The sequence below is a fragment of the Trematomus bernacchii genome, unplaced genomic scaffold (assembly GCF_902827165.1).
Source record: "Trematomus bernacchii unplaced genomic scaffold, fTreBer1.1, whole genome shotgun sequence".
Classification (NCBI taxonomy): Eukaryota; Metazoa; Chordata; class Actinopteri; order Perciformes; family Nototheniidae; genus Trematomus; species Trematomus bernacchii.
Window position 1 is genome coordinate 9,440,026 of NW_022988097.1, and position 26,819 is coordinate 9,466,844.

Below are 26,819 nucleotides of genomic sequence, written 5' to 3' on the forward strand. Positions count from 1 at the left end.
AAGAGGAGGGGAGGTGCACGAGAAAAAAAAGAGAAGGTCCCTAACCCTCTGTGGACTAATCGTACTCACAGACTACTGACACTGCCTCTCAGGGGTTTATAGAGCAGAACACCAGCCTGGTGGTGGGCCAGAACAACCATCCCACTAATAGGGGCGTCGGCCCCGTCACCTGCTTACTCCAGGTGATGAAAGGATGCTACAGATCTAACGCCAAGTCACACTTCTTGAGAAATAACCGTGGGGCCTTACAAAACCTACCTTGCACTTTGGTTTCAATTTGGAGAGTGATGGACACAATGCTAAGTGCTGCCTGTGCTTGCCTATGATAATAGAACTGGTGGATATGCCAGCGTAAAGCGTGCGTGTGTGTGTGTGTGTGTGTGTGTCTCCATGCCTACCTTTTTCTCTGCTTCGTACTCGGCCCAGGCAGCCTTGCGATCCTCCTCGCTCAGGGCTTCCTCCCCCTTGTGCTCCAGCAGGGAGTCGTGTTCATGGTAACACATGATCTGGTCCTTGTTATTCTGCAGCATCTCAGCCAGGAAGGTATCCTACAGCAGGCAAGATTAGATTACCTTTAATCGTTTGGTCAACAAAACATCAGAAATTACACCAATTGCATTTATAGAATGACAATGTCCTTAGATTCAAAAAGTTATTTTACAATCATTCAGTAGTCACCGAGTTCCAAGTTGACAAGTTCCACGAATTTAACCAGAGACGTAGCAATCACATCATCCACCTAAACCATGATGCTACCGACGGATCTTTTTAGTCGCCCACAATGCAACACATTGAATCGTAAACACGGTCTGCTTGGATCTCCAGCCTCAGCGACAGGAAATCTGCACTGAAACGAGACTAGATTTTGTTGGAGGAGCAAGAAGATCTTTATTCTGTAGCTTATCCGTACCAAGCTAGATTTTTTGATCAAATCCTGTAAATTAGCAACCAGTTAGCACCTGCTTTGTTATTTTGGAGAAAAAAGGGTCAAAAAGACCAGAGTACAAATCCTAACCTCTTAGTTCTAATGGATTTTAGGCAGGGAGGAATGGGCTTGCCTGTAAGGAGGATTAAAAGAACACGTAAAAAGCCAAAAATAAATAAATGAAGGTTTGGGGGGGGGCTCTGGTTTCCATGACTACACTGTTATTGAAAACAATACCTGAGTAAAATGAAGAGAGCTGGGCCAGGCTATGCTCACACAAACATGGTTTAAATTACTCTCTCTGCAGCACGTTTGCTTTTCTTTGTCTTGACTTAGCTTTACATTAAGCTGGAACTTTGCAATCTGGAAACAACGTCATGCAGGAGTTGCATCATTGCCCCGCACACAGAGCCACTGAGAGGGGCTCAGCTTTCCTCTCCTGCCCTGCTCGGTCTCGCTTTGAACTGTGACAATGAGTGTGAAGTTGCAAACAAAATTAATCATAGATGTCACTGGTATTAAGGAGGAGAAAAAGAAACCCCAAACTATGAAATTAAGCAGTGATTGCAGACCTGCATTGAATAAACAGAAAATAAACACCAGACCAGACGGGGTGAAACTGGATCTCTGGAAGGGGGGGGGGGGGAAGTGAGCGGCATGAGAACGACACAAGAACCTATTTTTAGGCCTCACAACTCTGGAAATGGACAGAAAAGGTGGCTGAAACAGGTAGGAGCACACACAGATTCACACCCCCATCCCCATCAACCGCAAACACTCAGGCACTGAAAAGGGACTCTGCTACTCATTGACATGTTTATGTTTCCCAGCCATCGCACTCAATCAGGACCAAACCAGGCCACCCCTGAGCAACCAGACATGTGGAGCAGCGGCACAGCCAGAGATTCAACTGCTGTTCTGCTCTCTAATTAGGACATAAAAGCACCGAAGAGCCTGTTGGCATGACTCTCGTAAAGAGGCATTCATTGGGTTTTTTCTGCTAACATAGGTGGGCACAAGGTCAAATGAAGGCCATGACAGCAAAGGCACAAGATACATGTCAAAGTCCATATCGTCACTTGCATGTTCAAAACTGTCACACTATAACAAAATTCTGTGTGCTTAAAATATTTGAACATTGTGTCATCAAAGTTGTCAGTGTCTTTATATTTGCTCAGATACTTGCAGGTGTCATAATCATTCATTCTGAAGAACACCGGTTGCTCAGCTCATCAGAAAGAGACTGAGCCTAAATAAGATCAGATTTAAATATTTGTGTATCTACTGAGGGTTAAACTATGAAAACACTGCAATATGTTGATCCCGTCTGTGGTGCATGCATGAAAAATAACTCTTGACTTTGGACCAGGTAACGGGTCAGTGGAGCTGCACTGCAGGTCAAATGACAGTACAAGACGCTCCTTCTGGAACCCAGTGCATTCTGGGATACCCAAGTAATCCCCACCAGCAACGGCTCTGGGGTGGTCCGGTCCATCTCCGATCCCAGTGCGAATCAATGTGTGTGTCCCGAGCCAGCACTAATGATCGGAGGTAAACTGACCTGGGCTATTGTCATCCTTATGGAGCTGCATGGTGAGGCCTATCACTTTACTGCAGGGGAGCAGGTCTGAGACGCTGGGTGGGCAGATGCTCAGACAGAAAGGAGGGAAATTACCCCACTCAACTTGTATTTTTTTTCCCCCCTTTAGAAAAAATATGAGCAGCAGGGGGAGGATTTTGGGGAGGAATTTTGGCATTTGGCATCACAGAGTGTTTGTGTTTTCAGATTTAATAATGGAGTTGGCTGTCCACATCTGAGGATAAGCTCAAGTAAGTTTAAACCAAAAGAATCTCAACACATTCAGCCTCAATCAGCAGTGTGATAATCTGCCGTCTTGATTCTGAACAGCAGTGTTTACTTTTATTCAACAAAAGGTCTGCAAATGTGCCGCTAATGTAAAACAAGTTTGTAGCTGGAGGTATTGGCTTCATCTGACTGCTAAACAAAAACACAAAAAGGGTCAGCAGAGCAAAAACAACTTAACAATTAGTATACTTATCGCACAAGGCATCCAACATGCATGACATTTACCATCGCATGAAACCCTTTCCATTGAGAGAACAATTTATGCCCTCCTTAACACAAAGTCTTGTACATGTATAAATTACAAAAAGGTCTAAACGGCCAGCAGTCCATAAATGATGTATAGTAGTTCTGTAACTCAGCAGCTCGCACATCAGAAAGAGGAACATTAGAGAGTCGACATAAGTGGGCCTCATGTGGACTTTACAACTTGGCACAGGCACCAACGCGTACTTTACCAATAGACTTTAGGTGGCGCTGAACTGTAAAAGCTCTGATGCAATTAAACACCCGCCTGCATTAATAGCATTTCTATGCTACAGGATTCCTGGCCGCATGATCAGATATTTTCTCAAGCTGAGAACATTCTCAACCATGTTAACCCAACTTCCTGCACCAAACGGCTGCCTATTATGTAGAAACCTTAAACTAGATGCTTAAAGGAGGGTTCCACATTTATTTTATTTCTGTCATTGCCACAACAATAAACCTCCACTTAACAGAGAAAAAGCGCTACACAGGAGGAATTGAATGTGCAGGAGAATGAATTTCATGGAGATATGAAGGGAATATAGATATTAGATTGTAAAACAAAAAAGAGAACAATACAAAGATAAGGGGAAAGAAAAGAGACACACATCAGGAGGAAAATAAGCCTAAAAGTGACAAAGGGAGATCTTAAGTTGTCAGGCTATAGAAACGAGTTACTCGAGTTGTCCAGGAATTTTTGAATGTTTTCAAAGTGGCCGTCTCTGCCAGAAACTGCATTTGACACACAGGTGTGTTAACCATAGCAACAGAGGGGCCAAGATGGGATCCCGACAGCAGGAATGCGAGTGTCTGAGATATTTGTAATACCTAAACATAGCCAGTCCAAAGTGTTCGTCTCCCCGAGCAGCACACAAGTGATACACATCAGTGGCCTGATGAACAGTTTCTCAGCTTTTAACTACCGGCGCTGTCCCTGACATCAGGAGGCAAGCCCTGCCCTCACGACCACGTCGTCTTTACACCCTGCAGGCTCTGCTCACAAGGCAAAGGGTTTATCTAGCTGTCAGTCAATTAACAAAGAAACAAAATCATGCATGTCACAAAGGGCTAAACAAAGACAATAAACGTACCACATTCCTATAAAAACAAGCCTCGGCTAGCAGCAGTTTTGTATTTCTGAGAGATCGTGCAACAAGGACCTGATGGAACAGCTGGACGGGCAGGTCGGGGGGATTCACCGCGAGTCCACTAAAGCATAATGGTGGGACTGTACTGGGAGGGGAAAAAGTCAAACAATGGAAATTGGTTTCTCAATAAATCCTAAGTGAGAAGCAGGCTGTGCACTAGTTGTGGTTGAGCACATAGTGTGGGAGTGGAGAAGTGGCGAGGATGCCAGGCTTGGCCGTTTCTCATGGGATGCTCTGCAGACTGAAGGCCGGGTTATGCTCCAAAGAAGAAGTGGTTCATAAGATGTGTTATCCAACCGTGTCCAAAATCACAAGTGTTTATGGCGGTTTAATCGGCCACACCGGAAGGCGGGGTGAAAGGACCGCAGCCATTGTGAGTAGTAGATGCAATATCGCTTAAAGTGGGGACAATGGTGCACACATTCCACCTCTAATGGGAGGTATTCATTGTGTTGCACACGTTGTACATGTGAAAAGTGACCGAAACAGTTTTGAAGTTCAAACCCTGGCCCCCTTCTCACCTCTGCACAGCTGGCCAATTAAGGCGCAAAGTGGGTGTGAAAGTCGGATTGTCGGTTTCAGACAAGTTACAGAAATTAGGGGACACAGACCCCGAAACGAATATTAGAAAGATGTGAGGGGGGGTAATGGTCATCGTTTATATTGAATGTCCATCACTTTGATAATAAATGATTGGTTTCAATATTTTTTTAACAAAGGAAAACTGAAGTTCTGTGATTACAGCTCTATTAAATGTGAATATTTTCTGGTTTATTTACTAATCGGGGTGAAAAAGAGACACGAGGACTTCTCTTTGGCTTATGGAAATGCTGATTTCCTCTTTTCACAATTTCCTCTGATGTCAAATGACTAACTTAATTATACATTTAAAACAAAAATCAACACTGAACATGATTGTTAGTTACAGCCCTAGATGGGAGGAGTTTCATCATCTGTACGATTGTATGACACGTTTCTGTATGATGCTCCTTTCAAGACCTTCTGGCAAAATTAGGCCATATTTCTATGTGTTCAGTGTTCTGTACATTTCTAAGCTCATTGTTTTATCTGGTGATGGTTTTACAACTTCCTGCTCCCTAACACTGCAACACCTCATCCTATCCAAAAGAAATTGGTAAAAAAAATTGAAAAAACAACCAACTTATTGCATGACAAAGTTCAACAACCATACAGCAATTCGTCATATAAAAGGTCAGCAGCACTTCCATCTCCACGGAGAGTAACAGAGCAGAAAGCAGCAAACAAGGGCCACGGCTCTCCCTTTTTCTTCACCTGCACAACACGGTCTCTTGCTCTTACTATCATTAGTGTTCTCGCCACCTGCAATGCAACAAGCCCAGGCATGTGTTCTGAAGGCTGGCAAAAAAGCATTCTGGGAAGTATGACAAACCACTTACCCATGTAGACATACAATGGGCAAACTGAGGTTGTGTACACCAGAACACTAATTTACAAAGATGTCAGCACAAAATAAACCCTGTACTTCAACCAACATCACTGACTGGTGATATTTAATGCTCAGGGGATTTTCCTTCAAGGTCAAAGTGACTTCCTTCCCTTAATGAGACAAACATGATGTGGCTTATTGCTCCAGGCTGCTCCCGTCTACACTGTAGTTCAAGTGCAGCCTCCCCACAGCCTCTCAGTGTACCTGACGGAGCCTAATGACCACTGCAGCCATAACCTGCTGAGAGCACAGACAGAGAGCGACGCCCACAGCCTGACCAACAACGTGCAGCAACTTTAGCTGAGAATGCCTCAAAAAAAGTACAAAAACATTACATTTTTGAGATGGTGGAGACGAGTGCGATTAGCAAGAAATGGATGAGGGTGTCTCGGGACGGGTGGGGGGGGGGTCAAACTCATGTCTGGACTGCGAAGACCTTCTTTGTCATTAGGAGGAAGTGCCCCTGCTTCCTTTGTCTCCAATTAGTTTCTCTGAAGAGCGCAGAGACATCTTTAAGAGAGGGGTTTAAATAATGACCCTTCATCATGCAGGGTAGGCCAGAGGGAGAAAAGGAAAAACAACTTTACTCAGCTCGCTTTGAACATTTAGAGGCAGAGTGGCAAGTTGGGGCAACAGATGGTCACGAAGCTGGCAACAAAAAAAAAGTGGGGTAATGGTGGACAGGAAAGAGAGAGCGAGGACATCAGTGAGGACAAGGGGGGGGGGGGGGATGTAGACTGAGGTGAGGGCGGAGCAGGATATTGGCAGGTGGCAGCACAAAGGGAACTGAACAGTAGAGGAAGTAGAGGGTAGTTTTAACATTAAAAAGTCAACTCTTCAGTGAGTTTTTCCTGACAACAAGACTTTATAGACGAAGCCAGAAATAAGTCAACTTAGCTTCTTATTCACAATATCCAACACCGAGTGTGACCCGAGCTCTAAAGCAATATGCCCTTTCAGGCTGAGGAAACACAGCAGTTCCCAGTGAGAAGAGTTTAGAAGAAGTACAGAACTCCCTGTGCCGTGGCTCGCTGCAGCCTCTCCTTCTGTGCAGAGCATTTTCTGGCTGAAACTGATGGAGGGCGTCTGACTCATCTTCAGATCATTCCAGACGGCAAATTCCTTCCGTAATACTGCAGTCCTGCTGCCACATCACAGTTAACCCCCTGGCCAAAACAGGTCAGCTTGTTAAAGAGCTTGTCAGCTTCTCCGTCTTTAATACTGTGTCACATAAATGTCAGTGGGCTCATTAAAGATCATACACATCCAACAGGCCGCGGCTCAATGAACACATCTTTCCTCTTGAAATCTCCAACTGTGCTGCGCTGCACTGTAATAGGCGACTTTAGAGGAATATGGAAGGTGAGAGCAATGATATCAGCTGCCGGCTGAGTGGATTCACGCAGCGCCCCTACCTGTTAATACCCATGAAGGGAATAGCGATAAAGATCTTTTGACAGTGTGAATGGAAAACAGATTTGCCATCAAAGCCTCTTGACTGTCCGCTGAAAGACCCAGCAACTCGGATGTACAGTGTTTCCTTAATGCACTGTGTTTACAGATACCCAGGTCAAACCAAAAACACGCAAGTAAAACCACTTAAGGTGATCTGAATAAACCAAGAGACTGCATGACGGGGGAAAGAGTGGGAACGGGTGGGAGTAATTCAAAAGATCAACAAAGAAGTAAAAGACGGCTAGGAATGAATGAAAAAAAGAGGAGTGAGGGTTTATAGAGGGGCAGAAGCAGTGTTGCAATGAGAAGACTATTTAGTAAATAGCAGTAAACACAGAAATCTGTGCAGCTGTGCAGGCTTGGATGGCCCATTTAAGGGCTGTGTGTTCGTATTAAACTCCGGGGGTCCCAAAGAGTGACAGAGCACCTGCATCAAGGGGATTAGGAAAGTAAACGAGAAGAAGAAGATAGATCCCGGAAAGCCTGGTGCTAAACTTCAAAGGAGAAGAAACTGCTTGGTGCAGGTTTGGAAAACAAGCTTGGCATTCCAACTGGCATTGTGTGCCATGTTTGTTGAAGGAACAAAGATGATTTGACCACTGTTAATAGGTTTCAGCCGGCTTCTCTGCATTTCCTCTGGGGATCAGTCTCATGAAATCTCAGTCCATGGGTCGTCAAAGCCCAATAAGAGGTGCGATTTATTCGAACTACAAAAGTATGTTTGGTACCACTTAGAAGCATATTTGAAAAAGCTAAGTGCATAGTTGGCATACATATCTGCGTGTTTACCTTAGGAAGCAAGGGCGTGGCTCTCTTGCTCTTCTTCTCCGAGGATTCTTCCAGCATGTCCGGGTCGAAGATGTAGAGCTCCGTCAGCTCGTTGGTTGTGAAGTGCCTCTCGATCTGTTGCTGGTCCACCACCCGGAACGACAGAGACTGTTTGGTTACCTGCCGGTCGTAAATCTTGTCCTCCATTGTACCCTGGAAGAAGAGAATGAAATGGGAGACAGTCAAGAAAGAAGAACGACATATTAACTTTAACAGGAAGTAGTAGATAACAGTTTCATGAGCTCACCTGCGCCAGGAACCTGTACACATAGACGGTCCTAATCTGGCCAAAGCGGTAAACCCTGAAGATACTCTGGACGTCGTAGGAGGGGTTCCAGGAGGCGTCGAAGATGATGACCCGGTTGGCTCCCACCAGGTTGATGCCGAGAGAGCCGGCTCGCGTTGAAATTAGGAACAAACGACCCCTGGGAAAGAAAGCATGGGAGATAGGAGAGTTAGTGCTTTTAAATGCATCGTGGAACCATTTCAAAATCAGTGAAATGTCAAATGTCTACCTTGGGTTATTGACGTCATTAAACTCTTCAGCCCACTTCTTCCTGGTCAAGGCGTTGGTGGAGCCATCCAGGCGATAGTAGTCGATGTTCCTGAACCACTTGCCTTCACCTTCACAGACAATTGAGTTACAGTTAAGACATCTGCTCTGACTAATTAACATCTACATGTGTCCTCTTAAAAACTTCAAAAACAAACTTGGCCCTTTCCTTGTCAAAAGGATTTAGTTTGGGTATTAACAGACAGCCGATAGATGGTTGTGTTGGTTAGAGGCCAGCCGTGTTTAGCCTTCAAGATGGCCAACCCCCTACCAGCCTTCATAACCAACATCTCAGTATGTTTCCAATTACGGCACTGTGATCTTTTCATTACAAATTACAAACCCTTGAGCAAACATTTTTTTGTGGAATAAAAAGTCAAGGTCTAATCATTTTCAAAATGAAAGTAAAAACAGCTGCTGAAGTTTAATTAGGAACATGACCTTACACCAGCGGCGGTGTGTGTGCGTGCGTCTGTGTGTGTTTAAGGGTAATAAGCACACCAGCGTTTACAAAAATACATGTTGCATGCGGGCTGTCTTACAAGTGTGAAACCTGCATCTCCATAAGAAAATACTTCAGCCTTCTACAAGGCAAACTTTACGCCTCAAACACAGTTGCGTCTGTTCAGAGACTTTACTGTAAAACCACAAAAATGAACCTTGTCAGACAGCTGCGCTATTTCACTCCATAAAGGCAGTAGCTGGATTCAAAAATAAGCATTGCTCCTGGATTTTAGCACATCGTGAAACTAAAAACAGCATTTTAAAAATTGATCGTAGCCCACCTAAGGACCATTCACTAGGCAAGTCGAGGAAATGACAACTTCTTGAATTAGCGGCTTTGTCAGATTGGATGAAATAACTGTACCTTTGTATGGAGAAACCTTATTTTCGTCTTTAGCTCTGCAAGACAGCTCCAGGAAATCCTCAATCAGGTCCAGAGAGATGAGAGACTGACTGAACACCAACCTGAGGACCGATGAAGAAACACCAGAGTCAATTCACTGCATCCAACACTGCAAACCAGGAGTGTCAAACTCAATTTTATCTCGGGCCACATTAGCATCATGGTTGCTCTCAAAGGGCCATTTTTATATATAAGACTATATAAAAATACATATATAAATATGCAATATATATATAAAATAATGTATTATATTACATGATTGCCTCTGCATTGGATTATTATCGGATAGGGTAATAACTTCATAATTAACTACGCCTGAAAGCAGAAATCTAGGGCAAATAATTGCAAGTCTCTTCAGTGAGAATGTCTTATTTAAAAAGAAAAGCCAAATTCTGGAAAAAAAAAGTTTAAAAAAAAGAAAGATAAATTAAATGTTGAAAAAAAAGTAACATTTTGAAAAAAAGCAAATTCTAAGAAAAAAAGTCAAATTCTGAGAAAAAAAAGTCAAATTTCGAGATGCATTGTGGGACATGTAGTGTATGGGCAACGTGCTTCTGTAAAGCGGCATGTATCCGTATAATAAACATATTATATTCTCTGCAAGCTCTTGTGGGGCCACATGAAACAAAGTCACGGGCCTGATTTGGCCCCCGGGCCTCGAGTTTGACACCCCTGCTGCAAACCAACTGCAGAAAAGAAGAGGCCAAAAAGATTCTATGTGCACATTAGAGTAACCTCAAACACTTACACTTTCTCGTCAACTTCCTCTGCCATGCGCAGGATCTCAAAGAGTAGCGTCAGCTTTCCAGAGTGCTCCAGGATCTCAGCGTCAGCCTCAGTGACAAACTCCTTGTGCCAGTCAGGAGAGCTGGCGTGCCGAGCTGCTCGTCATACACAAAGTAAGAGATTCATCTTAATGCTGTTGGTACAGTCTCACAACAACAAGCAGCAGCAGCAGCAAAGACATCAAGCTCACAATACAGAGCGTCACCACATGATTTCCCTCTGCTACGCTACAGCTGCAGTATGTGTGGATGCTATTTAAAAAGCACCAATGTCATCAATTGGTTTCTGTAAAGTTCCCAATGCTTGTCAGCTTTACAGTTGATTCGATTACCTTAAATCAGCCAGAACAAAAACTCAATACACCGTTTCAAATTCAATTAAAAATGTATTGACATCATAATAAATTAAGAACAAAAGCTGAGCTTTTAATAATTAGGCTGGCTTATACAGAGCTAATATTCTCACTTGCACATCCGACTACCCACAATGCACTCAAATGTTCAACAAACTTACGTTCTTCTACAGGTTCTGGTCGGACTCGACCCTCTCCGTTCTTGCCCCTGGTGCTGGTGTTCCATTCCTTGATGACCTCCACCTCGTCACTGTCCGAGTCCTCAGAGCCTTTCTTCTTTCCCTTGCCTCGCTTCTTTTTCCTATGAGGAAGGAGGAATGGGTGCAGGAGAGCAGGACCGTTAAATAAGGGTCATCTCCATGTGATTGTACAACAAGGGGAAATGGGGTCATCTCCATGTGATTGTACAACAAGGGGAAATGGGGTCATCTCCATGTGATTGTACAACAAGGGGAAATGGGGTCATCTCCATGTGATTGTACAACAAGGGGAAATGGAAGTGAATTCATGTTTTTACTTTTTTGCCTTTTCATCCTCAGAGGTCATACTCATGGAGGACTCTTCTTCCGTCTCAGAAGCGATGAACTCCTCCATACTGTCCTCGTCAAAGAAACCCTGAAAGAGAGATGGCATACCAAAGTTGGATTGTGGGTAACATAAATGATGAATGAGGACAATATGCATGTTGTTCTCCTCAGGTGCATGACCTGTGAGCACATTTGTATTGTTTTCCCGCAGTGTGTGAATTCCAGTTTTGTATTGCCGTGTAGTGTGGTTGAGTCTGGTCTTCCAGCCCTACCCTGTTTTCTTTACTGATGTAGTCCAGCTGAAGGCACCAGGGATGGGTCCAGATTCTGCTGAGCATCTGGAAATCACTGAAGAGTTTGGTCCCGGCGCGGCCCCGGCCCCCCTCCACAGCATTCCCCACACCTGCACACAAGGGAAAGAGTGTGAGGAGGCCGATGGATGTGTGTTTGCATTATGAACTGGACAGCATGCCATCAATCTCTTCATACATACGGATGTGGAGAATGTAGTGCAACAAAATGTAACGTTTGTGTGTTCACCTAACCACCTGTCTATGGAGTCCACACTTCCTACATCTTCAAAGAGTAATGTTCAAGTACATATCCAGCCTTTCTCATCAAATTGAAATTCCAATTGTAAAAAATAAAGCTTACATAATTCCTTAATAACCACAGTAATCAGTTTCTATTGCCAATGTGTTTTTTGAACAACTGTTCCCAATAACTTTGATACTTTTATCATGGATATTTAACGCTTAGCTAGCTCTGTGTATGGTGTGAGAAGCCAGGAGACAAAACAAACAAACTTGACGACGAGATCGTTTCATTTCAAGTATCAAAAGATTTCTGGTTTACATAAGAGAGTTCGTAGATGATAATGTGTTAAAAATAAATCATTTCCATGATGTATATCAAATGCAACCATATACATTTATTATTTAAGCATTTCCCAAATGTTCAAGAAATAAAATAAAACGCGTCTAGTCCGATCTGTTCAATCAGCAGATTTATGATCCTAGTGGCAGCTGCTGAAAGGTTAATGTTGTAACTGCCTTCATTGACCCCGAGAGGTCAGAGGTTACAGTAGATTTGACATAGGCAACGGTAAAAGGAAAGAACATTGGTGCCCCCCCTGGTTGACCAACTGGTGGTCTTGGGTCCTAAAACATCACTGTGGAGGTCCAGAGCCACAACTCCTGCCCTGTGGACAACCTGGCCTAATGAGCCACAGCACATACCACCACCCCCCCCCCCCCATCACTCCTCTTCTCACATACCGGCTCTCCTGTTCTTTGTTTTTCGCTTTTGGTGTAAAACCTCTGGCCCCCCTCCCTCTAAATTTCTTTCCCTTTCCTTTATGCCCCCACATTCCCCCCTTTTACCCCCCACCCTCTGTTCCCTCTCTCCCAGAGCTCTTCATTAGGGAGACGTGGGAAACTGGGCTTAAACCCTGCCCGCGGCACTCTGCCAGCTGCCACTCTTACACACACACACACACACACACACACACACACACGTCCTGGCAACATTCTGAGAGGAAAGTCCACTAAACGACTTAACAATGCCGCACGAAAAAGTGGAAGACCAGAAAGACCTTTCATTTATCTAAAAACCCTCATCTGAGAAAAAGACATCCATGCAAGAGAGCCCTTTAAAGAGAAACACGACTCCTGCAGAAGGATTTAGCCTAGTCCTGCACTACATGTGTTTTCCAATTGAATTTTGTTCAGTCTCACACTGGACTTCATCCCTGTCTGGGCGATCAGACGGGACACTGCAGAAGCCCGGCGAGCAGCCCCTAGAGGCATCAAGTGGCACTGTATTTCGCTCACTGGGTGCTCCTGGTTATAAGAGGGCGCTTTTCAGCGGTGGACAAAGTATTTGGATATTTTACTTTAGTAACATTTGATTTACGAGTGTACAAATATTCAGTTAGAAACCAAATTAATTCAAAATGCACCTAAGTTAAATGTTATAAAAGTATTAGCATCAATATGTACTTTAAGTATAAAATGTCCTATTTCAGAAAATGATATAGTATTTTATGGAATTATACTTCCAGCATGAACAGGCAGAGTTGACTGATTGGTCAGTTTGTAGATTTCACAAAAGGATAAATAAGGTTTTATTTTACTAAAACATCAGATACATCTAACAGGGTCAAAATATTTGCCTCCAAACTGTAATGGAGTAGGAAACAATAAAGTAGAACAAAATGGAAATTAAAATAAGTACCTCAAAATGTGTAACTAAGCCCAGCATTTCAGTGAAAAGTGCTAAGTTAATTTCCCCTTGTGTTTCTCACCTGTGAAGTTCTCCAGGTAGTATCTGTAGAGTTTACACTGGATCGGAGTCACTCGGACCGACAACACATACTCGTGTTTGGGTGGGAGGAACTTGGTGAGTGCCGTGTAATCTTTCCTCTGTGGGAAGCAAAGATTCAGAATGATTTCTTACGAAGCAAAGAGAACGAGAGCAAATTGTTCTAGCCAGTTGTTGTTGTTTTTACCTGGACACAGCCGTTCAGCATCTCATAGAGGATGTGAGCCCTCTTCTTCATGATCCGGACATCTTGTAGTGTGGAGTCGGCACACTGACCGTTCTGGATGGGGTTAATGAAGCGGTTCCTGAACTCTTTCACTGAACCAAGCAGGTTCTCCTTGATGAAGTTCACCATGCAGTGATCTGGTAAGGACACAAAAATCATACGTTTTACATCCAGAAATCTCACAAAATCCTCTGATCGACGTGCTCAACTCAAACAGGAAGTCTCACATTCAACGAGGTTGTTCTGCAGAGGCGTTCCCGTCAGCACCACCCTCCTTCTCGTCCGGATGGAGTTCATCGCTTTGGACACAGCAGACGCCTCATTCTTCAGGATGTGACCTTCATCACAGATCACCATGTCTGGACCTGGGGGAAAGCACAAAAAGGGAAATGTCATTCCAAAGGTGGAAGTACATCTGGAGCAGTTAGATCATTGCTTATGATGAACTAGTAACAACGTAGTGACTCCCTTTACACTCTTTAGACTTGTTAACAAGGCTTTTAATGGTTTCAGACTGGCTTTCTTTAATTATTTTTGTTGTTTCATAATCTTCTCAACCTCTCTGCTGCTGGTTTCTTAAATACAAACTATCCAAAATGAGGGAACATTTATATCAAAGTATATTTGCGGTGTCAGCATTAGAACATTTATACTCAAAATACTAATAGATACTCCACTCAAACCATGATTCTACATCTTTCCATGTACTGGCAAAGTCAGAGAACTTAACAATAAAACAAAATGGATAGGTTTATTGGCTTTAACAAAGGGAATGAAAATTGGGTAAAGGTCTTCAGGTGTTCTGGGATGAGCAGCCTGCCCGATGAAGGGTTAAAGGGAAGGGTATGTGACTCGCTCTCAGAGTGAGTAGTAACATCCCTCTGCAAACTGTATTCCAACGTGGATATAAGCAATACAGAATATTCCTTATGTTCACTGCTGTGTTGGTATTTAAACGCTTTTTCTCTTCTGAAATAAAAAAGGTGACACGTCACTTGTGATCTTTGAAGAAACCGAAAGCTGACTATCATTTGACATCTTGGCAAAATACTTTTAAAATATGCACCGTAGATACTGCGAACCAGTATATACACGATTGAGCTGCGACAGAGAATGTTACAGAGAATGAAGGAGATGAACCCGTTAAACCGCCTATCCCCATATTTCACAAATAAAAAATAACACTCCACCTCTGAGCCTTTCTTAGCTATGAACAAAAAACGATGGAATTCCTTTCCCTGAGGCGATAAGAGATGCAAGCTCTGAGAACATTTTTAGCTTTTTTTAATCCGCATTGCCTTTTACTAGCCGTCGCTCTTCCTTTGTTTTATACTCATCTTTTACAAGTGTTATTGTTGTTATGCCTTCTTTTGTTTTATTACCTGGTTTTACAGCAGCACATGTTTAAATCTGTCTTCTTTTTATTTGTTCGCTTGTTTCTTTACTTTTTTGCAAGGTACTTTGAACTACTCCCCTGTATGAAACAGGCTATATAAACTAAGTGTATCACCATTATTTAATTCAATGCCAAAATCTTTCTGATCAGTCCCACATTGTTTTCTTGTCCAGCTGTCATTTCTTAGACAAAAGGGGCAAATGGCAGGGAAGATGTTATAAAAACATGTTCACTATCACAGCACTGTACCTGGGTCTACCAGAGTCTTCTGAAAGGTCTCTTTGAGCTTCTTGCTCTTGATGTTCCTGCCCTGCGTCAGGTTTCGATACATTTCATATCCAATGATCATAACGCCACCCATATCCTGCCATCGCTGAAGGGCGTATGCTCGGTCCTGTGGCCTCTTCACTGTGGCCAGCTCAATCACCTGGTTAACAAAACAGAGACATTGATCAACAAAAGGAGCCCCACATCAGGGGGGTGTTGAATGCACACACACAAAAGTAAAAACAAAGCAACTACTTACCTCTAGACTCTCTTCATCCTTCATTCCCACTTGCCACTTCTCAAACTCATTGAGCCAATTGAGGACAGTGTTCAGGGGAGCAACCACCAGGGCTGTGGAGAAATCGAGCTTCTCACACAGCAGCAAAGTGTGAAGTAATGTCACCACCTACAGGGCAAAAACATAACTACAGTTAAACAGGCTTATAGTGGCAGTTTACATCTCAAATCACACGCATACTTGCACTATTACAGGATTGTGACCGCTAAAAAGTTAATAGGCTTCAATTCTCAGTTTGTTCAAGACTGTGGGAACCTGAAAGTAAAACCAGTGACCCCGACCCAAAAGGCTCTAAATCAGTACTTTCAAATCATTGTGTATTAAAGGTGGGGTAGGTAAGTTTGAGAAACCGGCCTGAGATACACTTTTTGTTATATTCCATGGAATGCTCTTAACATCCCGATAGCAATGAATATCTTAAGTGCTTTGACAAAAAATCCATTAAAAAATGTCATCTGTGGAAGCCGTAGTACTGTAAAAAGCACGACTAATCATTTTAGCCGGCCCGGCTAAAGTAACTGGATGGCCTACCTGCCTGTCAGCCTTCCATCTGTGCACAAACTTATCTCGTGCCCTCATTGGTCATGTGCGCGTTCGTGTGTGTTGGAGGAGGGGCTCTGTAAGGAAGTGGCAGATTTTTTGCGGCTGTGTATTTTCAAATTCTAGCGCACTCGAGCTGGTTTCTCCAAAATTACCTACCCCACCTTTAAGTGCTTTAATCCAATGGAGAACATTCTGATGTTTTGCAGTTCAGATTAATAATGTTTGTGCTTTTCCATAAACAGATTTATATTTAGCTTCTTTTTTTTCTTTCTTTTTTTTAAATACAGGTTTAGTGTATTTTCCGCCCCGGACGGGCATGCTGCTCTCTTCTCCATACCTGCAGAGTTTTCCCCAGACCCATACAGTGGGCGAGGATGCAGCCGGAGCCAGAAGACTTCTCGATCTTCTTCACAGATTCACAGCAACAGTCCCACATGAACTGCACCCCTGAAACAAAACACAAAAACAATGGGGCTGACATTAATCCACGGAATCTCTGTGTTTCTTATGCGGGCTTAGGTTGGCTTATATTCAGCCATGTTGATTTTGTGTGTCTAAATAAACGTCATTCTTACCGTCAACCTGATGAGGTTTGAGTTTTGTGACAAGGTGCTTGTGCACCTGCACAATCGGCTCCTTGGTCTCCTCATCCTCATCCAGCACCAGCTTGGTGGTGATGGGACAGTCCATCAGGGAAGACTCCTCTGCCGCAATCACCTGAAAAAAGGATTGAATATACAGGAGAAGAAATGTCTATTAAATATTACCTCAAAAAAAGTATATCCACGGATCAAGTTAACATCCACTATTTATCCAAGTGCATAATGCATAACATAGATCTCCTAACGAACACAAAGAGAGACTTGGTATTGAACGGATTCATTTTCAATTGAATTAAAATAAATTATAAATTCAAAGCAAAACTACCAGAGCCTAATGCTGGTCTTTTAAGTGACTGTGCAACGAAGCTAGTACCATAACAGCACTACAAGTGATAATAGTATCATCACCATCACCGTCAAAATCTTAGTTTTCACTTCCAAAAGAATTGTGCGTAATGTAAAAATTGATTCAAAAACAAACTTTGGAAATGTCCTGCTGAATCTGCGGGGGAAGCACCTGCAGATGAAGGACAAGAATTAAAAAAGTTTGCAGACGGTTGAGTAAAGATCCCTTTCCTTCACCCTCCTCCTGATCTCAGAGCAGGTGAGGGAGGTGTGTTTGGAGCCAGCAGTGATGCAAGCACACCTACTTTTTAGGAGGCCCAATCCAATGTGAATGATTCAGCTATCAAATGAACCGTTTCACTGGTAAAGGCATCACAGTACAGAAGCAAAAGACGTTCCAGCTTTCATTTAATAGCCACTTTTAAGCAAACTGTGGACTATCAAACTGTTTGATCTGACAGAAGGAGAGCGATCAGCAGCAGGCTGACTCACAGTACTGTCCACTTTTTATCCATCATTTACTTTAATATCTTCATGACAGTGCTGCTCAGCAAGCTTACCTCCAATAACTGGGAAAAATCCGCAAATTGTATCCAAGTACCTTTACAAGTATTAAATGAGGAGGTCCTGAACATTTTACCTGGCGTGAACTCTTTTTAAATCAGGAGACTTTAGTCCAAACTGTTCATTTTTACCTCTCGAAGTTTCTCCCTGAGTGCTTCTCTCTCAGCTATACGCTTCCTCCTATCCTCCTCTTCTTTCAGAGCATCTCTCGTCTCTGACCGCAGTTTGTCATTCTTCAGGATTTTGCGGAGCTTTTTGCGTCCTTTGCGGTCTTCGGCGTCTTCATCTCCACTCTGTGAAAATGAAAGCATTAAAAGTTCAGCCCTCTGATCTTTAGCCCTCAGGGAAAGAATTGCACTTCCTATGATCAGAAGCAGAGCCAGCCTATGATTAATGTGTGCCCTCAATAATCCTCACAACACACTCCAGGGGTAAGTTCAAATAACATTTTATGTGTCGTGCATGACTTGAATTCGTAAACGTTATGTGGGTCCACCGTCTCCACTTGGCAAATCCTGCCTTGCAAGAAAGAAACTTTTGGACAGTTCAAGAAAAACTTTGAAGTGCTCTGCATGTTAAACACCTTCTCATTGCTGGAAGAAGAATCCTGAACTTTGATCCTGCGTCGCTTCTTCTTCTGCTTCTTGTAACTTCTCTGTTTCTCCTCATCCTTCTTCTTTGAAGATCTACGGACACAAAACAGAATCAATGTAAGCAAGAGCAGCAGGAGATCAATTCAGATCTAGTGATTGATTGTGTCTATCTCTTCCCACCTGGTCTTTCTGCGTTTTCCTTCATTCTCCGATTCACTAAGCTCCTCGCTTACCCCCGACTGTTCACTTGACTCTGAGTTCTCAAAGTCCGAGTCTGAAGAGTCATCGCTGCTCACTGACACACAGAAACAAAAGTCAATTGCCGGTATCGGAGTTAAGAACATCTGCACTCTTATTATGAAACAGGGGAAATGGGGGAAATTAAAAATTCTGAATCAACCTTTCTCCTTGTTCTTTTTGCCCTTTTTCTTCTCTTTACTGCCAGCTTTCTCATCTCCTGATTCTCCCTCACTCAGCGAGAGTTTGTGACGAAGCAATTTGTGTCGTCCACCACGCTTCTTCACTTCAATATCAGAATCCTCAGAGTCGCCTGTGTCCTCGTCTGAAAAGAGAGAACAGATTGTTTAAGACTATACACACTGAAATGTTGTTTTACTAGGCTTAAGTAGCTAGTTTACGCTACCTTCCTGCTCTTCTTCATCATCATCATCATCATCATCCTCTTTTTTAGCTTTCTTCGAGGACTTTGCTTCCTTATCATCTTCATCATCAGAGGAGCTCTCCGCTCCAGAAGAATAGTTTGACTTTATTTGGGCAAGAAGCATTTTCTTTGCAATCCTTCAAGAGAAATGGGAAGGAGATTCACGTTAATTACATAATAAATAAGGGATTATACAGAATTATCTGGATGATGAACACAATACAGGGTCGTAATATCAAGTTCCCCTTGGAGCTTGTTCATGGTTTAAAGGTTATCTGACAGAAACATCTGCAGCCTATAAAAACATTAGGACATTACAACATTATGGGCAAAAACCACGCACAATTACAGATTGACAGACAAAAACCAGAGAGAAAAGCTGCCCTAAACACATGTTGTAAAGCAGTGTTTCCACCAGACCAGGGCTGGGGGGGGGGGGTCTTTGTGACGTCACGTCATGTCACTTGACTTGAGTTTTGAATTGAGCCGTCCCTTCATAGATAATATCTCTTTACGTGATGGGAGTTCCGGCTCTTTTTAGTGAGCCGGATCCTTTCTCCAATAGCACCCCCCGTCAAGGCTCGCCGGCAGTACACTTTCCGTCACAGGAACACGCTTTGCTGGCGGCGAAAAGAATCCCACCAGACTCCTTTGCCCCTCCAACAGAGGGATGTCCTTGTCCTTTATCCTTTTCAAGCTATAAAAACTCTCGATCTTCTCCCTAATTGTTTATTTTTTGGGATGCCCTCGGCTCGAGTTCAGGGCGTAAAATGATGGCAAGACTGTTGTAAAGTATTTAAAATGAAAATAAAACACTTCAGAGAAAAAGGCTGTGAGATTTTGAACAATAGCCGCTTTCACACCAAGTACTTTGCCGTACTTAGTTCCCAGCACTTAGTTCCCCCATGGAACTAAAGAGCCGATCGCGTTCACACCGGAATAAGTTCCCTGAGGGAAGATTACGCAAATGAAGCCGCTGACGTCACTTCTTCTTCTGCTTTGGGTTTACTGGCAGGCCGCAAACAACTTCACGGCGTATACTGCCACCCGGAGTCCCCGGCCGGAAAAGTACAGGGAAAGTACTCCGGTGTGAAAGCGCCTATTGCTTGAGAAGTCAAGTATTGCAAGCACATCTAATCTATTGTCGAGCATGCACTGCAGCACTAATCTTTTCAATTAACAGTTAATGATAGGTTAGCAGGGAGGGCTAGCACTCAGGCATCTTTCTTATTAGACATCCCTACTCTATATCGATTGTGTTTATCTTTACAATCTGTTGTTCTGCAAGTACCTGTTTTCAGGATCATCATCATCGTCATCTTCGAAAACCTGAGAGACCTTCTCTTTATCGTCATCTTCGTCACCTACAGAACAACAAGGGCACAAACCGTGTTAATGGAAGAAAGCTTAGGTCATTGATGGAATCATTTGACATGTTGCAATATTTGCTTTGTCTATACATTGGCTTTCTTGCAAAGAATGCCTTGCAAGTCTCTACGAAGTTACTTTATACTCTCTGGTTTTCAAGCAGCTTCCAAAATCTAGAAGACATGTTCATCAGTGAGCTTTAGAGTTGTTGGTATGCTGATTGTTGCTTGGAAAAAGCATGGCTAGCTTGATGCTAAACTAGGCTTCAGCTACATATTTACTTTTATGTAAAGACATGAGTGGTATTATTTTTTAAATCAAACACTCGGAGTAAAAGCGAAAAAGAGCAGTTGACCTATACCTTGAACCCTGAGCAGTACTAAACACTCTTTTAGACTAAATTACCTGAGGATTGTCGGAAAGCTCCACTGCCTCCCACCACGTTATCCTCCACGATGGGTTTGATCTTCTGAGCATCACTGTCATCTCCGGAGTCCCCATCAGCCTTCTCCTCCTCCTCCTCATCATCATCTTCACTGGACGACGACTGAAGCTTGGCAGATGCTTTTGGGCTCCCTCCCTTGCGCTTCTTTTCATAAGACCTCTTCAGCTTAGTTGCTTTCTTCTCTGTTGATCTTTTTCCTTCTTTTGCTTCGTCTTGTTTCTTCACACGGCTAGATCTCCTCTTCCCTAAGGCCACTTTACTCTTCGTCTCCTTCTCTTTTTCAGAGTCAGAGTCGGCGTTATCGGAGCCTTTTTGTTTCTTCTTCTTCGACGTCTTTTTACTTTTGTTTCCAGAGTCTGAATCGGAGCTTGCAGATTTCCTTTTGCGTTTGGATGCTTTGTCTGTGTCTTCTGTAGATGTGTTGTTTAGTTTGAATAGACACTTTTTAGCACTTGTGCTTCCCTGTTCCTCATCAGTGCTGCGGCCAGCTGCTGCTTTCTCCAACAGTATGTTTGGAACTTCGTCTGAGTCAGAATCCACTGGACTTTTCTCTGAATCCTTGGTCTCCTCCCCATCCTCTTTCTTGGTGTGTCTTGATGTCTTGGAGGACTTGGTTTTGCCCTTAGGATCTTCCTCCAACTCTGAATCAGAGGACTCTTCCTTACCCCTTTTCTCAGTCTGCTTCCTCAATGGAGTGGTCTTCAACCTACTGGAGCGACGGCTTGGTGGTGGGCTTTCTGTCCCGTCTACAGCATTAGGGGCATCGCCTTTCTCCTTGTCACTTTCTTTTTTGGATTTTTTTTGCAGCTGTCCATCCTTTTCTTTGTTTTTGGACCAGGAGGGCTTGGACCCACGTGTCGTCACGACAGGCACAGGGGTCAGTTTGACTATGAGGTTCTTCACCTTGGGCTGGGAGGATTTATTTGTTGAGTTCTTATTTAACTTTGTATCAGCGTCTGTGACCATATCAGTGCCGGTCTGGGAGAGCATGGTAGAATCCGCAAGACTCTCCACCATCTGAAAAAGCTCCTCAGGAACAGATGGAGGTACAGACATGATGTCATGATCGAGGGACATTTCACCTGCTGTCACCAGCCCTTCATCACATACTTCAGTTTTAATTTTCTTTTTGGTGAGATCAGTTTCTGTTTGGCTGTCTTTAAGTTCAGTCTCAGTTGACACTTGATCCATGTCCATGGCTTTCTCATTATGCTGCTTCAGGTCGGCTTCTTCTGCGGCTACGTCAGCCTCTTCTGCGGCTACGTCAGCCTCTTCCTCATCCGCAACGCCAGGGTCATCTGCTTCGTCAGATTCATCTGCTAAGTCAGCATCCATCGCGACGTCTGCTTCCTCTGCAGCTACGTTAGCATCCTCCGCTACGTTAGCATCCTCCGCTACGTTATCATCCTCCGCCTCTACATCAGCGTCCTCAGTTACGTCAGCGTCCTCAGCTATGAAAGCGGTCTCCTCTACTTCAGCATCCTGCGTTGCCTCTGCCTCTAAGTCAGCATCCATCGCGACGTCTGCTTCCTCTGCAGCTACGTCAGCATCCTCCGCTACGTCAGCATCCTCCGCTACGTTATCATCCTCCGCCTCTACATCAGCATCCTCAGCTATGTCCGCGTTCTCCGCTACTTCAGCATCCTCCGTTGCTTCTGCCTCTACGTCAGCATCCTCCATTACGTCAGCACCCTCTGTTGCGTCTGCCACATTATCCACATGGTCGTTTTCTACAGAAGCAGCGACTTTAGAGTGCTCTCTTTCAATAAACTGCCCTTCGTTACCATTCTGCAACTCCATGTTTTTTAATTCAGGCCCCAAAGCCTCCTCCAAAGCACTGTGAGCTTTTTTCAAATCAGCAAGCACGGCCTTGAAGGCTTTCAAATGCCGGTATCTGATAGACTTATCTTCCTGCTCGTTGGCTGCCTGCTGGATAAACTGGATGAACGTATTGTTCAGACCTGTTGTAGTCTCAACAAGCTTTTTTGTTTTCTTTAAAAGTTCTTTAGGTACCTGCAGTTTTTTGTAGGAGAAAGTCATGGTTCCTGAGCCTTCGCTGTGTTCTTTCCCATTGACAACCGGCTTGTGCTCTTTTACTTCTTTATTCTTGTGTCTCTTTTTCTCACGTTCCTCGCTTTTCTCTGGTTTTCGTTGCTTGGATTGAAGTTCTTGTTTTTCTAGGACACTTTGGCATTTGGAGACCAAATCCTGGAGGGGCTCTGACCTGCAGACATAGCAGTGCCACTTTGAGTTCTCATCAGTAATGACAGACAGCTCCTTCTTGCCCAGGTTGCGCAGGATGCACTTCCTGCAGAAAGCATTGTTGCAGTGGTCACAACAGATGAGCTTGCCACCTTCAGCACACCACCTGGGGAGAAACAATTCAACACGTTTTAGGGCAGAAAGCACACAAGGTCTTTACTTACTTAATGTTAACACAATTGTTAAAAAATAAATGTTTTAAAGTCTCAAACTGATACACATTCTAAAACACAAGAATTAAAGCCTACAATGTTAAACTTAATATCCAATTACTTCTATTGTGTACCTTCTTGTTACTTTAGTAACACATAAATCATGATGTTTTGTTGGTTCTGTGTTAAATGCCTTACCTGCACTGCTCATCCATCCCATCGGAGTCTCTGTTAATGTCATCACTGGTGTAATAATTGTAGCATGACTAGAGGAAAAATAAATAAATCATACATTAAGAATGGAAAGACTGAACAATATCAGTGAAGAATTTCTTTATAATGCTCACCACAAAATAATCTGAAATGTATATTTGAATTTACCTTGCAAATTAGTACTTTGAGGGCGGGATGCTCGTACACCGCGTTACGCTGCAACTGTATTACTTGTTTTCCACAGGCAGTGCAGTTTATCTTCTTCTGCAACGTATCATCTGTGATAAAGAAAGGAAATAAAGCCGTTTTAGACACTTTTTTTTACTGCTGCAACTAACAATTATCTTTATTTTATTTTTGTATTACTTTAAGGATATGCAGTTTGTGTACATTAAAATCGTATGCATGTACTCTCAGAACAACAAACACTAATCATGAGATTAAGTCACCTGTTGGTTTCTGTTTGAAATCCACTCTCAGCTTCATGGCGCCTTTATTTTCATTCCCAGATGGTCTCATCACTAAAGTGCCTAATCAGGCAAAAGCAAGAGAATCTCAAATTAGCCTCCTATTCAGCATCAACAATATCTTGGTCAAAACCATCAAGCACCTCCATAGTTCACCTTTAGAAGCGCTGCTTGTGTTATTGTCTGAAGGATTGTCAGAAGTTGCACCTTCATTTTCACTCTCGGCTGACGAGTCGGATCCTTTTGCTCCAGTGTTCTTAGCCACTGAAGTGGGCTTCCTAAAATAAGTAAGAAGTCAGCTTTAATATTTCAAGCAGTGTTTTTATGATCTCCTTTGAAAAAACACAAAAGAACAGCCACATTTAACAACTGCTACTCACCTCCTGTTGCGAGAAGAGGAAGGCTTCATAGTTTCTGTTGAGCTACCAGGCTGATGACAATACAGGATTTATGTTAATAGCTTGACAACATGACGGAGAAAACAAACGTGATATATTTGCCTTTACTGATTAGTTTCTTTTTTCAGTTAAGTAAACATAAGGGGGCCAAACACATCGTTTTGCAAGAAACTGCATACTGACCTCCTCTGCTTTTTCTGACATTTGGTCTTGATGTGATTCAGAAGATGCCAGACTCATTTTACCTGGAGAGACATTTTAACACATTTAGTTTCTCAAAGAACAAACTGATGCTGTACCATATTAGTTTTAAAGTACAGAACATTTAGTTGGTATATACATATGGATCACTTATTTTTCCCAACAGAGGTGGTCAATGTAAACAACAAATAACAGAAAAAAAGCAGGCTGTGTTTTGACTGTCAAGGTTGTCAGTACTTTATATAACAAATCCACTGTTTCTGTATGTTTCAACAGTTTGTGTATTATATTAATTTTGAAGGCAGCTGAACTTTAAAATGTGTTCAGATTTATTTATTTTCTCCAGGCTGCCTGGCACAAGAGTCAAAGCTAAATTATTCCACTGATGGACAAATACGGGTTTAGCACAGATTGTAAAAGGAAACAAAGCTCAGATTTAAATGTAAAGGATCATGAAAATTAATCAGATTAAGATTACATTTATACAAATGAATCCATAATTTGTCACACATTTCTTTCTTTTTTTAAATCAAAAACAATTTCATATTTCCATTACAAAACGATTGCATGGCTAAGTGAACATTGCTATTATGCATGTAATTTGTTCAAGAAAGATTGGTAACTACAATTATAGATAGTATTATCCTCGGGGCGTGAGACCAGATGCACCTCTTTTTTCAGACAGTTATGGGCAAATTCAAAGATTGTAGACACTGTTTTGTTTGTGGTCAATCTACAGGGAATACAACCACTCAAATGCAATGATTACAGTTATTAAGCATTTAAACATCAACGACTGCAGCAGTTTTGTGATTAAACATTCATAAAATGTAAATCTGCTTGTTACCTACACGATTGTGAGTGCGTGTATTTTTGGAGACAGGGGCTGTTATTGTTCCGTTTTGCGTCATCATAATGTGCTGATTAGATCACAGTGAGCTGAGCTATCACTCCGTGCTGCCAGCAGCATACAGGCCTAACATGTATCCAAAATCCCGTGTCAGTCCTAGAAAAGGAGCCCACTAGCCTTTCAAGCAGCGCACACTCCTGAAGTGTAGCCCTGAGCTGCCTCTTTATCCTCAGCGCAGTCTTTGCATGTTTTGACAACACAGGAACTCCTGCTTATCAAGGATGCCAAGTTTAAGCCAAGCTGACACTTGCAGGTCTAACAGTGGCCGTTAACGCAGAAGTCCTTATTTCCATCGCCCCACGCTGCCTAAACAACATTGCAATCTCGGCAGTGCATTAAAAAGGTCCAATGCATGAAAATGCACCAGAAAAATGCAACGATCAGGCCTTCCCTACTCCTGACATACTAAGTAGCAATGTAGTTCACATTTAGCTAGCTACAAAACAAACCAAGTAATTGCATTTTTACAAACAATGGCGTTTTGCTATTTTGATTTATTGACAAACGTTCTGTAATACTAATGCACACATCGGAATCTGCGAGTGCGCGAATTTAAACATTGCCGGCTGCGTAGCTAACAGCTACTACTCAGCTAGCTTAGCAATGCTAACTAGCACTCATGGGCCGGCTCTCAGTTACAGTAACGTTAATCAATGCACAATTGACTTGTCTAAACAAACAGGCTAAACACTGTTCCTACCTGCTTTTTACCGTGGTCATTTCTTCACTCGGGGATACACGTATAGTTGTTGGTATAAGTGGCCAGGTTCAATCCAATTCGTAGGTTTTCGATGGTGCGGAAGCGAGAATAGCCTGAGAATACAGAAACAACTCCGGTCAGGGGAGACAAAGCAAGGGGACCATCTTGCCGGATGGCTGTGGACGCGGTAAAATGGCGCATCTAGACCTAAATCCTGTGCGTTTCCCTATTGGCTGAGCACTCTCCCGCTCTGAGTGGCCCAGGTTCAGCGGAGCTCAGTGATTGGTTCAGCCCGACGAGGGAACGACTTCTCTGGGATGTAAAGTGCTGCTGGCTGTACATCAAACTCATTCATTTGCTGAAACAGTGGAAGGCGCGCTGTTTTGCTTCTCTTATCCAAGCTCTTAAACACACACTTAGGTCTTTCTATATTTTAAAGTTGGGCATCTTCAGTAAGGTTTCTCAAAATGATGTAGCAATATTTATTATTAGATTAAACTATATAATTAACAGATGTGGAATAGGTATTATAAACACTTACGGAAGTAGTCTAAAGTAGGCTACCAACAACAAGAAGTTAACAGGGTTACAAGTAAAAGTCCTCTTTAAAATCCAGGTTGCTAAAGCACAGATTCAAGTATCAAGCTTGAAAGTGTCTATGACTGATAGAAGGTAACTAGTACACTTACTGAAGATCTGTAATTTTGAAGTAGGCCTACTCGTATTTTAGGCTACTTGAGTATGCCCCTTATCTGTTCTTTATATACTCCCCTTCTTTAGGTCCTGTGCAAATATTGAACTTCTTACTCCAATACATGTATTTC

At 42.9% G+C, this 26,819-nt stretch overlaps 1 protein-coding gene across 3 annotated transcripts in view; it reads right to left on the reverse strand.

Moving 5' to 3' along the window:
- atrx (ATRX chromatin remodeler) overlaps positions 1-26,207 on the reverse strand; it is a 31,201-nt gene extending 4,994 nt beyond the window's left edge. Inside the window, exons 1-31 of one of the 3 annotated variants that reach the window (XM_034121469.1) lie at positions 26,007-26,207; positions 24,368-24,429; positions 24,167-24,216; positions 23,943-24,064; positions 23,769-23,849; positions 23,488-23,597; positions 23,305-23,372; positions 20,653-23,060; positions 20,171-20,243; positions 18,862-19,016; positions 18,619-18,780; positions 18,399-18,513; positions 18,209-18,311; positions 17,757-17,918; positions 17,198-17,233; positions 16,690-16,831; positions 16,452-16,561; positions 15,533-15,679; positions 15,256-15,433; positions 13,838-13,975; positions 13,572-13,747; positions 13,368-13,485; positions 11,335-11,465; positions 11,053-11,150; positions 10,697-10,836; positions 10,146-10,278; positions 9,359-9,459; positions 8,453-8,561; positions 8,185-8,362; positions 7,899-8,090; positions 399-548 (exon numbers count right to left, since the gene is read on the reverse strand). In XM_034121469.1, the coding sequence (XP_033977360.1) occupies positions 399-548; positions 7,899-8,090; positions 8,185-8,362; positions 8,453-8,561; positions 9,359-9,459; positions 10,146-10,278; positions 10,697-10,836; positions 11,053-11,150; positions 11,335-11,465; positions 13,368-13,485; positions 13,572-13,747; positions 13,838-13,975; positions 15,256-15,433; positions 15,533-15,679; positions 16,452-16,561; positions 16,690-16,831; positions 17,198-17,233; positions 17,757-17,918; positions 18,209-18,311; positions 18,399-18,513; positions 18,619-18,780; positions 18,862-19,016; positions 20,171-20,243; positions 20,653-23,060; positions 23,305-23,372; positions 23,488-23,597; positions 23,769-23,849; positions 23,943-24,064; positions 24,167-24,216; positions 24,368-24,424 (5,943 nt within the window). In that variant the 5' untranslated portion in view covers positions 24,425-24,429; positions 26,007-26,207. Of the gene's footprint in view, positions 1-398; positions 549-7,898; positions 8,091-8,184; positions 8,363-8,452; positions 8,562-9,358; positions 9,460-10,145; positions 10,279-10,696; positions 10,837-11,052; positions 11,151-11,334; positions 11,466-13,367; positions 13,486-13,571; positions 13,748-13,837; positions 13,976-15,255; positions 15,434-15,532; positions 15,680-16,451; positions 16,562-16,689; positions 16,832-17,197; positions 17,234-17,756; positions 17,919-18,208; positions 18,312-18,398; positions 18,514-18,618; positions 18,781-18,861; positions 19,017-20,170; positions 20,244-20,652; positions 23,061-23,304; positions 23,373-23,487; positions 23,598-23,768; positions 23,850-23,942; positions 24,065-24,166; positions 24,217-24,367; positions 24,430-25,995 lie in introns of all 3 variants that reach the window. The other 2 variants (XM_034121467.1, XM_034121470.1) reach the window with 2 other exon arrangements.
- Between the last annotated feature and the right edge of the window lie 612 nt (positions 26,208-26,819).